Source organism: Ptychodera flava (assembly GCF_041260155.1).
Source record: "Ptychodera flava strain L36383 chromosome 23 unlocalized genomic scaffold, AS_Pfla_20210202 Scaffold_24__1_contigs__length_23054250_pilon, whole genome shotgun sequence".
NCBI classification, from domain to species: domain Eukaryota; kingdom Metazoa; phylum Hemichordata; class Enteropneusta; family Ptychoderidae; genus Ptychodera; species Ptychodera flava.
In genome coordinates this window covers 8,564,062-8,580,115 of record NW_027248278.1, presented here as the reverse complement: position 1 = coordinate 8,580,115, position 16,054 = coordinate 8,564,062, and the positions used below count along the sequence as shown (strand labels likewise).

At 36.3% G+C, this 16,054-nt stretch overlaps 1 protein-coding gene across 4 annotated transcripts; it reads right to left on the bottom strand.

Annotated features, from left to right (window-relative positions):
• Nucleotides 1-666: 666 nt before the first annotated feature.
• Nucleotides 667-11,744, bottom strand: LOC139124981 (carbohydrate sulfotransferase 8-like). 4 transcript variants are annotated; one of them, XR_011550110.1, is made up of 4 exons: nt 11,517-11,744; nt 10,022-10,182; nt 6,392-7,210; nt 667-3,048 (listed from the first exon to the last, which is right to left on the bottom strand). XR_011550110.1 is itself a non-coding variant. In XM_070691099.1 (4 exons), exons 2-4 carry the CDS (start codon nt 10,119-10,121, stop codon nt 2,602-2,604), a joined length of 723 nt encoding a protein of 240 aa, XP_070547200.1. In that variant the 5' UTR covers nt 10,122-10,182; nt 11,517-11,744; the 3' UTR covers nt 667-2,601. The 4 variants fall into 4 exon arrangements, 1 of the variants encoding a protein (XP_070547200.1); XR_011550111.1 differs by having other exon boundaries at nt 667-6,554; nt 7,035-7,210; XR_011550113.1 differs by having other exon boundaries at nt 667-6,551; nt 7,035-7,210.
• Between the last annotated feature and the right edge of the window lie 4,310 nt (nt 11,745-16,054).

The following is a 16,054-nucleotide window of genomic DNA, read 5'->3' as shown; positions in this document are numbered from 1 at the left end:
TCATTTTGACGATTTTTAGTGGGTGTCATAATCTTCCAAATTGGCGCACAGAATAGTAATATTTCACGCTCACAATACATTAGCGTTCTTGGACGCGAGTGATCAAGCTGCAACGTTTCTTTGTTTGCACTCTAACAATACTGGTGCCACGAAATACCAGCACAGTAACGACAACATGATGTCGCCCATTTACACATCTAAAAGAAATACCCAGTAACTTATTTTTCTCATGGAAGTATTCTGCGTACTACCCCCATGTTCCATTTTGTTTCAACCAATCGTAATTTTGAGCCTTTGTTATAATTTTAATTTACTCATGGCATGGGTTTGAGACAAAAGAATCGTAGCAAGCCACGCACGGGCAAGTGATAATTTCTACTTTTGTAATCTTTTCTAATGTCGGTAAATCAAAGTATTGTCTTATTATATTCTTTATGGCGTCGGCATCCGACATAGCCAAGATACTGTATAAATAGACACACTAACTCAGAAAAACTAACGAGAACTGAGGGACCGATAATCACGGTCACTCTCTTGTGGAGTGACCGAGACAGGACATTCACTCAGAAACTACGGAGAACTTGGAGCACGGTCACTCCTCCGTGAAGTGACCAAGACTCTACAGAGGATAAACTAACTCGATCCGACTGACACACAGGCATCATGTATCGTTGACTGCGCCGTCAGGCGTAGTCATGGTTCCGTATTCAATAAATAAATTCAAGTTATACATAAACACTCGTCGTACAGTTCCAGCTTCCTTGCTTTATGTTATGACATAGGCATCACTTTTTCAGCTGTATTCATTTTTAGTTTTCTTTGTAACTGTTCTTGTTCGATGTATTGTTGAATTTCAGTTGTTATATCAGTGTCCTTGGGTGTACGTTATTGTCCACTGTTCTAAAGTTCACCTGTTTGAGCTGTATTTTTGCAGTCGGATATTTTAAGTACGTCATTTCCTACACTTTAATATGCAAATGTTCTTTCAAGTATAAATAGGCCTTGACGTTGTTTTGAAACAATACCCACACTTTGACAATTCGACTTCTGGGTTCGAAGGAAAGCGGGGCAGTTTTCTGCTCGCCTTTTTTTGTAAGTTGGCGCCTATTTTTATTTTTAACCTTACACGTTTTCCAGTCTCTGTATGATTCAATCTATTTTAGCATGTGTATTTTACTTTAAGTTTGTCGTTGTTATTTTATTTCAGATTGTTTTAACCTTGATAAAGTGGGATTACTCCCACGAAACGTCGGTGTAATAAATTTTATAAATGAAGAGCCCCATATATATATATATATATATATATATATATATATATATATATATATATATATATATATATATATACTGTATTTGATTTTCTTTCAACACAACACCTGATGAAGTCCGACTTCTCGGACGAAACGTTGTACGAAGTGAAATAAAACAGAGGCAACCAGAATATAGTAGAATGTGAATGTTCTTCCAACAAGTATTTATCGTACCACACTACTAGCTACACTGGGGACTGTCTGCAAAACAACGAACCATAACACCAGAGAAGAGAGAGAGAGAGATAGATAGAGAGAGAGAGAGAGAGAGAGAGAGAGAGAGAGAGAGAGAGAGAGAGTACTTGAAGTAATGATAACCCCACCCCAACGCCAAAGAATTATCAATACTCGATAAATGATGTGACGGAATGAAAAAAAAACGGTGAATGCATTTACGATAGAAAAATTTGGCAAATCAGAAAAAAAGGAAATACTAACATTTACACCAAATTATTTACACTGAACAGTTATTATGTTGACACGCATTTGCAAAGGATCTATTCATGACAGCACGTGGTTCCGGGGATCACCACATTAGGAAGGGTTTACATTATGTGCCGTGGTGTTGACCCCCTTTCCGCCTCGTGTTTACTCGTTATCAAGAAAATGTAGACTTTTGACGCCTGTTTTTTATACCCAAACAAGACTTTTAACTCCACACTGGCACTTTCGAGCAATCACTTGGCAGAAGATGTATATTTTTAATGTCAGCATTTAGCCAAAAATGCCGACTTTTTATCCCAATTTTATAGAAAAATGTAGAGTTTATACCACTTCACCAAAGTCGTGAGAGAATTCCCTCCTCCCCAAACCATCTAAACAATCCTTTTTGTTAACCTTTTCGGCTATGACCATGTGTACAGTTTGACAAACTATCTGTACTGTAAGCTGCACGGTATATTTCACAATCTTTAAGTTAGAAATCCTCCGAAATTGTGATATCAGGCGATTTCAGATATTCAGGAAATTCATAACCAAAAAGTTTGAAATCCATCATATATATTTTATACAGACCATGGATCTGTTCAAGATTAAGTTGACTGAAATAATGAGTAATTTTACCCCTACTTGAGCTGTTGGTTGCTATTGGGTCAGCCTGCGGAAATGTACCATTTGCGCCCATTTTTTGCAAAATGAAATGGGAATCGTCTTTCTGTGTTTCCAGGTGCCCGATATAGTCATACCTCACTTCACAAGGACAACAGGTGCGATACATCGGTTTAATATGTTGATCAAGTTTGTCTACTCTTTCTTCACTTACGCTTACTTGTATGATGTAATCCACAAAGTTTTAAAAAGTCAGATATTCTGGCCGCGTTCCTGTCTCAGCCTCAATCAGTTTTAGGTGTCTCTCGATGAAATCCACGTCGGGGCCTTGATCTACTTTGTCGGCGAAACATGACACAAGGCGGGAGAACGGGTGGCGTACAAACATGAATCGCGTTGTGTAATCTCTCAGGATGGCTGCCCTTTCCCCCTTATATGTGTGCAAGCGTTTATAGTATTCTGCTGTGCCTTTCCTGAACCTAGGTGTTACATCCGCGACAAATCCAAGGAACATTCTATGCCAATTCGAACTGCCAACTTTAAAAATTTCGCAGTATAAAGTCTTGTGGGCCTCATCAACTATTGTACGTCCATAGGCTTGCAAAAGACATCGCCGGCTGGATGTGTATAGTTTGCATTGCTCTGACAACAAATCGGTCCGCTTCTTAAAGATTTGCTCTCTTGATACGTCCTGAAAAGACAAATTTGGGAAATATACAACAATAAAACAAGGCTACTAAACAACAAACAGTTGATATTTAAACACAATGCAACCTTATATCTCTAAGCTTCCGAAGAAAGAAAAGTCGATTGTTTTCCATTGGCTGGCTAACCTCTTCTTGACAAACATAAATTGTTATTAAAAACACAATATCTACCCGTGGCAATGCAAAAAAAAAGCCCCAAATCTGCATTTTGAAAAATAAGTACAAGTTCCTTAACTTACTGGGCTGGGAGAATAGGAAATCATGCACTGCACAAAGTAAGCATTGGTGATGAATATCAAGAGGAACCCTGATGCAATCTTAAGGACTGTATAGTGTATTAGCCTTTGAGCGAAAATGTGAGTCCCACTTGATCAAAGGCACTAGTCTCATAAGACTTTGGCAGGGAAGGGACTGTGCTGCGGTAGACTGTCACTTAGACGGTGGGTTGAACGCCATGTCCCACAGTAACTACTGCGTACAGCCGATGTAAAAGTGAGCAGTGGCCCAATCTGTACTGCAAAATCTTCAAAGGACAACACCTTTAAATTTTGATAATATTTTCAATGTTCACGCTTCATGAAAAACATAGTTTGGTGAATTCTCCTGCTTTGAGTATAATGGCATATTAATGGCAATATATCAAATACCATTATTGTAAAATATATAGCTATGGTCGAGACGACACACACGAGACTCAGTTGTCATCAACGATGTTCGGCATATTACACACATCCGGATTAGGGGAAGTATGAGAAACTTTGTTTTATAGACAGAACAAACATAAGTAGACACACTAAATTGAATTGAATTATTTATTCCCATAAATATAATGTAGATGATTACAACATCCAATACAGTATAAGTATACAATCAATGGGGAAAAGGGGTTGAAAATAGCTGTCTGCATGGCAACTAATCTAGTCCAACCCCTGTAAATACATTTTATTACATGGAACATATCACAGGGCATACTGTATAACTCTGTCAAACAACCTCAACTCATACAAGCACATGTGGTCATAACTAAAATAAATAAATACTATCAGTGGGATTAACTCTCTGTTTTCAGAAAATATTTGTACTCCCGCATAAAGTGTGACCTGCAATTAATATCTCTAATATTTAATGGTATACTGTTCCATAGTTTTGCTCCTGCAAATTTTAAACTGAATTGACCCAATCTTTGTTTGATTTTTCTGGAATTATAAGATCATTTCTAACATTTTGTCTGGTGAAGTGAGAATGATTAATTGGCGTAAAAAAGTCGGAGAATTCTATGGGCAACCTCTCGTGTAAAACGTCATGGACAAAAACCGCCAATTGTAAACTATGTTGTTGGTAAATATTTAAAATACCAAGTTTCTTGAATAGTGGTTTTGATGATGAATTCCAATTGCTGAAAGTTATGATTCGTACCATACGTTTTTGTATTTTTAGAATCTCATTTAAATACGTTGGATATATACTCCCCCAAATTTCCAGACCATAAATAACATGTGGAAGAACTATAGAGTTATATAACGTGACAAGAATAGATTGTGGTTCAACAGAGCGCAAACGCAAAAATACTCCTGTTAACTTACTGATTTTAGACTTGAGAATAGAAATTTGCTGTTTCCATGACAGACATTTATCGATAGTAACTCCGACAAAGGAAGAACAGGTGACCTCAGAAATTGGTGTATCATTTATGGTGAGGGTTCCAGGAGTGTCAATCCTATTCCTACTACCCGTTATAATTAAAGTATTTGTTTTGGTATAATTCATTGTTAGTCTATTTGCGGTACACCACTTAGAAACCTGTTCTAATTTGATACTGACACTATTTAAATCAATACAATCTTTCTTTTCAAAAGTGTGAAACAAGTTCGAATCATCGGGATATAACCGAAACTCAAAGAAATCAGAAGACATACAAAAATCGTTAATATAAATAAGGAATAACGTAGGTCCTAAGATTGAGCCCTGTGGAAAACCACAAGAAATTAACCTTCTAGAAGAGAAGACACCCTTCATATCCACAAATTGATAACGGGAAGATAGATAGTTTGTAAACCATCGGAGAGGCACACCTCTTACACCATAATAATTCAGTTTTTTTAAGTACATCATGGTTGATAGTGTCGAACGCTTTTGAAAAGTCGATAAATAGACCTAAAGTCGAGTTATGTAAGAGGTATTGAAGGCTTATCAGAGAAATTTTGGTACTATTTTGGTACTATGCTGTTTTCGAAATCCATATTGATGATGATGAAATATATTATGATTCTAAAAAAACTTTAAGATTTGGTTGTTTACAATTCTTCAAATAGTTTGCTAATCAAAGGCAAAATAGAAATTGGCCTATAGTTTCCTATATGTTCTGTGTCTCCCTTCCTATAGATGGGAACAACACTAGCTATTTTCAAATCGTCAGGAAAAACACCATTTGATAATGATAAATTCAAAATATGACAAAGAAGTTCAGATATTTCATCGACAGAGTCCTGTAAAAGTTTCACACTAATATCATCATGGCCACAGGCCTTCCTGTTATCTAACAAATGAATCATTGAATATATTTCCCGCTCAGTTACGAGCTGTAAAAAGAAAGAAGTGTGACATAAAATTAACATCTGAGTGAGTTACATTCAACTCACTTGCAAGCTTTTCACCAGCATGTACAAAGAAATTATCGAAATCATCGGCCATGTCCTGTAATTCAGTGTGGATCACAGTTTCATTTCCATACACAACGTGTAGTTGGTCTGGTATTTTGATATTAGTAGCAATATACTTCCCAAGCAACTCATTAATTATGCCCCAAGTTTCTCTCATATCATTGCGACAATTCATGAGCTTATCTGAATAGTAATGTTTCTTTTCTTTGCGGAGAATACCTGTCAGAGTATTTCTAAATTTCCTGTAATTCTATACCTACTTAAAGACGAATTAAATAAAGTGCTCGGTGCAGATGAAGAATGCTACATATGGAAAATTGTATCATACCAGAGTACTGATGACGCAAATGCATCAACGATCTGATTGATCTAGACAATATTTTGATTCGTTACACAGCATGGTTGGAACATGCGTGAGCTGAAAGCTAAGGAAACATCCGGGTTTTATATATATATATATATATATATATATATATATATATATATATATATATATATATATATATATATATATATATATATATATATATATATATATATATTGTTACGTGTAGAGAAAACGAACAAAAGGGTGAACTCAGCAGTTAACGTTTAAACAAAATTTATTACGAAAATAAAACTAATTGCTAAGTCAGGGATAGAATACAAGCTTTAAAAGTGTACAGACTACTTATCTCAGCTGCGACGGCAAAGCTCCAGTCTCAGAGTTGTAACAGTCAGTCGGATGAATGAACAGTCCTTTGGCTCGCAGGCTTGAAGCTGCACAAAGTCCACAGTATAAATCCAGCGTTGACAGTGAAGGTCTTGAAAAGTCTTGAGAATGACTACTGCTGGAGTTTAGTAACACACAAGAGACACGATCCCAAAAGTCTGACTGCAAGCCTGCTGTCCCAGTATTTATACTCATGTGCTTACATAAGCATATAAGAACAATCTAGAACTTTTATTGACATGCTAATTACTGTTCTAGAATTATCTCTCTGACACAGCTAACTAAATTTCTAGAACATTCCAACATGACTAATTGAATTCAAGGTTGTGAGGTCATTAAGGGCAGTGACCTTGAGAATGTTCTAGACTAATTGAACTCAGGTCATAATGAGTGTGGGGAAAATGACCTACATAACAATATATATATATATATATATATATATATATATATATATATATATATATATTGAACTTGTCAAAATCTGGTGGTATATCGTAATCATGTGCTGTGGTTCATTGCTAAAAAGATATTAATAATCGGAGACTTAAAATAAAAATGAAAGGGCAATATCGATAAATACGCACAAGACTCAACTTACCTGACTTTTTTGTTGTTTCATTTCTTGCTCGTCCTCTTCATGCTTCGTACTGTTGCTCTGCGAATGTGCGATTGTGACAGATAGTCCGTGTCTTGAATCACCTTGAACATCCGATATATTGTTGATTGACAGTCGTTTGTTCCTAAGATCGGCAAGTTGTTGTCCACAAGGCATTTCTGAAATGTATAAAATTGATAGTTTGTTTGTATGTGGTTCATTACTCATGTGATTGCCCCCTTACATTTTATAAAGGTGATTGTTCGTTCGAACAAGTTTGTCACAAATTACTCTCATATCGGTAATAGTAACCCGATTTTTGTGAATTCCTATGAAACAGAATTTATCCTCAATACTGTGGCAAAGTTCTATTGACTTTCACGTTCTTCAAGCGAAATGACAAGAATTGCAATATTTAAACAACAAAATGCACTCATTAATTACGATTCAGTTATTGAAGTCACCAGTACTGTGCGTAAAACACCAACCAGAATATTACTCTCATGGTAGCTTTACCATTAGGGGAGTACGTTCCTCAAAATTTGAAAAATCCTAAACTTTTGCTCTAACTTTCCTCGGAGAAAAGGTCAACCATTCCCTTTCAAAATCATGAATACAAATCAAGGTCATCGTGTAAATTTTGGTACTATGGAAATAAATTACTTGAAATCTAGTGAAAATTTTGGTACTATGGAAATAAATTACTTGAAATCTAGTGAAAATTATGTACTATGGAAATAAATTACTTGAAATCTAGTGAAAATATTTTTGTACTATGGAAATAAATTACTTGAAATCTAGTGAAAATTTTGGTACTATGGAAATAAATTACTTGAAATCTAGTGAAAAGTTTGGTACTATGGAAATAAATTACTTGAAATCTAGTGAAAATATTTTGGTACTATGGAAATAAATTACTTGAAATCTAGTGAAAATTTTGGTACTATGGAAATAAATTACTTGAAATCTAGTGAAAATTTTGGTACTATGGAAATAAATTACTTGAAATCTAGTGAAAATTTTGGTACTATGGAAATAAATTACTTGAAATCTAGTGGAAATTTTGGTACTATGGAAATAAATTACTTGAAATCTAGTGGAAATTTTGGTACTATGGAAATAAATTACTTGAAATCTAGTGAAAAGTTTGGTACTATGGAAATAAATTACTTGAAATCTAGTGAAAATTTTGGTACTATGGAAATAAATTACTTGAAATCTAGTGGAAATTTTGGTACTATGGAAATAAATTACTTGAAATCTAGTGGAAATTTTGGTACTATGGAAATAAATTACTTGAAATCTAGTTAAAACTTTGGTACTATGGAAATAAATTACTTGAAATCTAGTGAAAATTTTGTACTATGGAAATAAATTACTTTAAATCTAGTGAAAATTTTGTACTATGGAAATAAATTACTTGAAATCTAGTGAAAATTTGGTACTATGGAAATAAATTACTTGAAATCTAGTGGAAATATTGGTACTATGGAAATAAATTACTTGAAATCTAGTGAAAATTTTGGTACTATGGAAATAAATTACTTGAAATCTAGTGAAAATTTTGGTACTATGGAAATAAATTACTTGAAATCTAGTGAAAATTATGTACTATGGAAATAAATTACTTGAAATCTAGTGAAAATTTTTGTACTATGGAAATAAATTACTTGAAATCTAGTGGAAATTTTGGTACTATGGAAATAAATTACTTGAAATCTAGTGAAAAGTTTGGTACTATGGAAATAAATTACTTGAAATCTAGTGAAAATATTTTGGTACTATGGAAATAAATTACTTGAAATCTAGTGAAAATTTTGGTACTATGGAAATAAATTACTTGAAATCTAGTGGAAACTTTGGTACTATGGAAATAAATTACTTGAAATCTAGTGGAAATTTGGTACTATGGAAATAAATTACTTGAAATCTAGTGGAAATTTTGGTACTATGGAAATAAATTACTTGAAATCTAGTGAAAAGTTTGGTACTATGGAAATAAATTACTTGAAATCTAGTGAAAATTTTGGTACTATGGAAATAAATTACTTGAAATCTAGTGAAAATGTTTGTACTATGGAAATAAATTACTTGAAATCTAGTGAAAATTTTGGTACTATGGAAATAAATTACTTGAAATCTAGTGGAAATTTTGGTACTATGGAAATAAATTACTTGAAATCTAGTGGAAATTTTGGTACTATGGAAATAAATTACTTGAAATCTAGTTAAAACTTTGGTACTATGGAAATAAATTACTTGAAATCTAGTGAAAATTTTTGTACTATGGAAATAAATTACTTTAAATCTAGTGAAAATTTTTGTACTATGGAAATAAATTACTTGAAATCTAGTGAAAATTTTTGTACTATGGAAATAAATTACTTGAAATCTAGTGGAAATTTTTGTACTATGGAAATAAATTACTTGAAATCTAGTGAAAATTTTGGTACTATGGAAATAAATTACTTGAAATCTAGTGAAAATTTTGGTACAATGGAAATAAATTACTTGAAATCTAGTGAAAATAGTGGTACTATGGAAACAAATTACTTGAAATCTAGTGAAAAGTTTGGTACTATGGAAATAAATTACTTGAAATCTAGTGATATTTGAAATTCGACACGGTCACCATCCCGTGTAATCTCCACTGGAATAAATACAATTTCCGATTTCCAAAACAAATTAGCGGACAATACATTTAGATACTCCATGAAGTAATACTCCATTGCAAGTTGTTTGCCAAGGTTTGAAGCATTTTACATAATAAAGTCCATTTGTTTTTAACTATTTCATAAAAGATCATCGAAGGCACAGCAAGTTTTAAAAATTGCAAAAGGCATTAAATGGGGCTTTGACCCTTTCACCACCATGGTTTGAACCAATTCCATTGTTTCCTTTAGTAAAGTTGGATCTATATACAGGGAAATGGGGGTGAAAGGGTGAAGATACGTGTAACATTAGATCACACTGCTTGTTTCAATGCTTACCTCTGACATAGTGCTTGATCTGGAATAGGGCTATGTAGACAGATTCTACACACATAACAAATATTAGAAATATCACGGTTTTCCTTGTTCGACGTGGCATGACGTTCTTGATTGGCTTCTGCACCACAATTGGAAGATTAGCTGTCGGATATACTGTATACCTATAAACAGGAATTTTACAATTGAGTAAATTTTGATTTCCATCAAGATTACAAGTACGCAATCCAGGGCAATCCGTTGCGCCATGTTATCATTTAATGATGGCCACTATAGTACTCAATCCCGAGGCTTTGCATTTCGTATTTTTGTTCAAACAGGGAAATGCGAAATGCTTAAGAATTTAATCATTTGTTCTCCTTTGTAATATATGTACAGTTCAGCCAGTTTCCTCGAAGACGAAGCTGATAAAATATCTACCCCGTCATGGTCCAAAGAATAGATTGTTAATTCTTCCAGCGCGATCATGCAATGGAGGGACCTTGATTTAAAAAGCTTAGTGACACCCTATTCAACATCCAGTCCCATGTGCACTGGAACTCAGTGGGCTTAATAAGTCCTGGAAGTTTCAAAAGGCTATGAGTACGACAGTTTTGCAGATCTAGGATAGCAAAAAAGTTAGCGAAGAAGAAGAAAAAGAAGAAGAAGGAGAAGAAGAAGAAGAAAGTTGAACCCCAGTAAACACAATAGGGGACCAAGCCCAAGAGGGTTTGGGCCTCTAAATATAGTAGGTTGCTTGCATTATTTTTGTCGCCGTCATAATCGTATACGGCCGATCTTTGAAGAAACACGGTCAAAAATTGCTCTATATGCGTAAACAACACATAGCTGCCTGGATTAAGAATTCCTGTATAAATAGTGTTACTGTCCGGTACGACATCACCTCCTTTGATGATGTCGTATGATCGGTGTTTCAGCATGACAATGTGCTCTGGTGGCAATATGTAAGAGTATCAACGTCTGTAGAGTCAACATATCATAAAGAGTCGGCAATTTGTTCTATCAAAAGATGGTCCATCAATAGAATACAATGTGTATTGCCTTTAGAGTGAATGTAGATTAAGGTAGACTACGTTAGACAGCAAACTTGAATTGTAATGATTACATAACGAAAGTCGTTCAGCGGACAGACAATTATTAGAGAGTAATTCGCACGGAGTAATAAAGACACCAATCTCATTCTACCGTCGCGTTCGTCTTCAATCAAAACAAGAATAATTTACTGTCCCGCGGTGTCTCCGCGATACCACGACTGTCTTAAAGACAGGCAGAAGATATTTCCCAGTAAAACCTGGAGTGCACGTGAAGACAGCTGCCATAGTAGATGCAATCATAGTTTATTACGCCTATGACGGAGGGTACGCACTGTTTTACATCTGTCACTCCTAGGATCGAGTCCTTACCTTACTCACAAATGCGTAAATCAGACTTATCAGAGACAGAGATCGAACAGAATCTTTAAAATTAAGTAGCAACAACATAATTATATTATACATACCTGCTTTCCTTTAAGCCAACAGACGTTCTGAGGCCGTTGCGCGCTGTAGTAGTCCCACCTCAAAACAGAACGTGGATAAGGAACAAGTAGGTAGTTGAACGTAGGCTTACCTCAGTGCAAAAACTTTTGAGACAGTGAGCGAGACAGAAGACGTCTGCATCATGGGTATGAACACTAGAAAGTTATAACGGCTAAAAATAACTCGTTCCCATGTGACAGGACCAGACACCTCGGCCAACCCCCAATGTAATGGTACAGTCCACGGGGCTCCGTGGACTGTACCATTATATCGAATACCAAAAAAGAGGTGTCTTGGTCTCACGCACGTTTCTTCTTGCAATTGGTTATTTTTTTAATACGTTTGACTACGATTATGTATTGCCAATAAAGATTTATACTTTGCTGGTGCGTTCATTGTTGACTTTGTCAAAGTTGATCCGGTGCTAATCTGGTGTCAGCGTCAACAGATTAGTAATTTACTCTTGCTTTCTTTGGCGTACTAGGCAATCAAATACATCAGATCGATAATAAGCCATCGACAGTAGAGGGGGTCTTTACTCCTCTACCTGTCTATGAATAAACTCAACACAACGCTTGCATAAGATTGTCAAGGGACAAATACGAGACACACAGTGAAGGAAAAAGAAAGCTTTGCAAAACCCTCGCTAACAAAAGACCAACACACTAGAGTTCAGCAGTTTAAATCTTTATTGGCAATACATATCGTGTTCGAACGTATTGAAATAAAATAAACAAAAGCAAGATGAAACCTGTGCTGAAACAAGTTTTACGTCCATGCTGAGACCAAGACACCTCGACGCCCACCACTATCCTAGGGGGCGGGCATGTAGACAATCCCATGCACTTTACGAGGGCCTACCACAGGCACGTGGAGTGTTCAGTGTAGAATAACATAACAGAAAGACTGGGTATACTACATTGGCGATTCTGAGCACCTGTGGCGGGTCCTTCAATGGCTTCCTGGTCCTACTGTCCCTCCTGTGCGTAGTAGCACAGCTAGTGTACACCCTATATACACACGACTATGGGGCGCGCAGGCTCAGAGCGGAATTTGTGCAAACGAACAAAAGTGATTCTACCGTGTGAGTTAAAATGACAAGAACGGAAGGACATAACAAGACGGCATAACATTACAAGATCAAAAATATTATTCCCATTTCGATGCTCGAAATATCCTTGTTCCTAAAAGCCGTTCAACTTTTTATGTCGGCAACATCACATCGTAGGTTTAGAATGGCAGCCATTTTGTTTGTTCACGTTGTTTACTATCAAATTGCAAATGCAGTTTTGGAACACAACCGCTGACGTTTATCGTGCACATCTCGACATTTACCGTGAAATATCACAACTGAAATTTTACGGCAAATGTCTCCAGGATGGAGCGATATGGGCATGGGTGTACGATAATAAATAATCTCTTATGTAATACAAAAATGCAATACAAAAAATGGTTGACACTACTGGATGTTTGAGACAGGCAAAAACCTGAACTGTTCAAGAAGACAGCAAGTGTTCAGTAACAACAGTCCACCATGCACCCTTTTATATTCTCATCTTTTTGTGCAATAATGGAAGAAACAGATAGATCAATGTAACTTCCTTGAAGTTGTTTAGTTTTTTCAGAATTGTATTTCTTATAAGTGGAAAATTAATTAACTCGTCACATATTTTATCACCGTGCGCGACACCTTAAGGTAATATGCACCTCGAAAGTGAAAGACTTAACTTTTGCTCAATCTTTCCTCAGTAAAACTTTTAATCATCCTCCTCTTACCGAAGCAAGAATAAAAATCAGGGGGTCACCGTGCAAACTTTAGTACTAGAGAGACAAACTGAATAACTTGCAATTTCTCGGTATTTGAAATCCAAAATGGCCGCCATCCCTGTGTTAACTCTGTGCGAAAAAATTAAAATTTTCGATTTTTGAAAAATTAAGACCATGAAAACTTTTCTTTCGCCGAGAGCTTCAAAATGAGTCCCCACAAGTGGTAGGTCAGAAGCAAATTGATAAAATTTGAAGGCCTGAATTTCTGTCCCCGAGGTACGTTCTACCTTAAACAAATTGAATATTGTCACGTAAGTACTTCGTCGCAATCTACTTCGTCGTAAAGTAACTCTGGTGACAAATTGGGGTGAGCTGATAATGCCCATTCAGCTTGGTAAACTTTCTCTATGACCCGCATTTCTCCATCCTAGACTTGCAATACTTTTACACTGGATATCTCTTTTGATGAGTTAGTCCATCTTATTCCGTTACGCAAAAGTCACTCATGAACGTTACGAAGGCAACGTTTGACGGATGGTTGGAGTTCATGAGAGGCAATGCCAAGAGGATTTGACCGGTTAAAGGTATACTATCACCTGTTCCAATTTTTCCACAGTTACCATGGAAACAGAAAGAGAAGCGGGTGGCCGCTTTTTAAAAACAGCGCCCTCACATTGGCATTTTGAATACCACGGAACGCCCCTTTGACCATATATGGGCATATTTAGATTACAGGTGACTGTATACCTTTAAGAAGGGCTTGACACCGCGATTTCTGCGTAGTGAAGATTCATGGCCAGCTGTCAATATCTTTGGGGGCTTTTGTCTTTTGGCCTGCTTTGCATATATGACGTCGTTGGACACGACCTGCTTATCACCCAGGTAGTCTATTAAACTATTAATTGAATGTTTACCGACCTAATTAACACTATCCAGCAGTATCAGTCATATTTTAATCGCGTCGCCCGGGTGGGCACAACGTAGGAACGCGTGTATTTCTATGTGTACGTTTCACTTGTGGTGTTGTTTGTACCATCGTGCGTTTGAAGTCCTCGTTTCACCTACAGTATTACCTTCAAGGTGACAGGCTTACTATTAATGTTCAGTATCATGGCACCGAGTTCTGCCCACGGTGAAAACCACCTGTTTTGCCTACTAATTACTGCCCGTCGCTGCCCGTCCTGAATGTAGCCTATCTATAGCTACAGTAATCAGTCAATATATAATACCCCGCGCCTTATACTTTTTATAGTCGCGCCAGCGGCTTACTGACTATGCATGCGCATATTCATAATATACTATGCGAGTAACCGGAAGTGTACCCTACTTTCACGGGCGCCGCCATGTTGTTTTTTTTGAGTTCTCGTAAATAAACAAATACGGAACGTGCAAATTATTATTTTATAAAATGCCATTTATAAAATATATCTCTTTTATTAGCCAGTAAGTGTTATCATCCGCCTTGTCGCTGATACAAAAATCGTTAATAACACGCGTAAAAATAGAAAAAGGGAGAAACTGTCGTGCATATGAACGGGGGGGGGGGCATACGCAAAGAATGCTGTGTCAATAACTAGATTTAAAAAATGCCAGTTTTAGACGGAACGCTATAGTTTTCAGCACGGTCCCTTGGGCAGTGCGGTTACCATTGCGATGATAATTATTGCATAAAACGTCCCTTGTTTAACGCAATAGGCTGTTATCATGGTAAAAATTGCCAATTTTTGTCCAATATTTTTACACATTACAGAAAATTTATACCTGCACTGCTGCAGGGTTTGACGTCGTGTACGTACGTGAACTGCTTTCATCAGAGAGAAACTTGGCATATTATCATATGAAGCGTAGACCGGTAGCGTAGACCCCCGTTTTTCTCGAGGGTTTATGTATGAAGTAACAATTAATTGTAGAGAGCGTAGCGAGAGCGGCCAAAGGCCGCTCGCGAAGCGAGCATTAAGACTAACGCGTGTACACGAAAATTAGAATGGAATCTCTATATACCTACGAGTTTGAAAAGAGAGCACTAATCCATGGAGGCGGCCATTTTGAATACTTTTACACGGATTGCGTGAAATTAGGCTAAAGATATCATCTACCACAAATCCTACTCGACAATGTGTATTTCCGACAAAAGAATCTCTGTATTCCAAAGAAAGTGTGAAATTTGGTTCAAAATGACTATTTTCGATCACTTTTGAAAGCCTGGTTCGGTCATCACAAGGCGCCGCCATTTTGAAACAAGCCAACTCTCGCGAGAACGAAAGGTCAACTCACGCGAGAATTAAAAATCGTGTGCTTGAGAGCTACAGACGGGAATATCAAGTACGTGTTTTACATTAGACTGCCTCCGTTCCCACCCCTGTTACAATAAAGTGATCGGAATCATGTAATTTACCAGTTTTAAATAATTTTCGTTTGTGAACTTGGCATTTCCGAGTTAAATTGCTATAATAATCTATAAATGTTATTCTAGAAAACAATTGACAGCAATTTAACCTCAATGTCCAAAATATGCATCATCCATCAAACACAGAAATTAGCATGCTATTGCCTGAAAACATCAATGACATCAATAACCGGGGTTTGGGGTTTTGGGGGCCTGGACTATGATTTTATATGTTTATATCACAAGTAAACGTGGAATATTAAGATATCGATCTATTACTGTATTGATAGGCCAATTTCGTGACGGGCAGTGCTAGAAGAATGACGGGTAGGGACGGCAGTAATTAGTAGGACCGTTTCTTTGAAT

Coding starts and splice junctions, on each gene's coding strand:
- LOC139124981 (XM_070691099.1), bottom strand. CDS start 10,121: ATGCCACGTCGAACAAGGAAAACCGTGATATTTCTAATATTTGTTATG. Junction 7,211..10,021: donor GATCAAGCACTATGTCAGAG/GTAAGCATTGAA, acceptor TATACATTTCAG/AAATGCCTTGTGGACAACAA. Junction 3,049..7,034: donor TGAAACAACAAAAAAGTCAG/GTAAGTTGAGTC, acceptor TTGTCTTTTCAG/GACGTATCAAGAGAGCAAAT.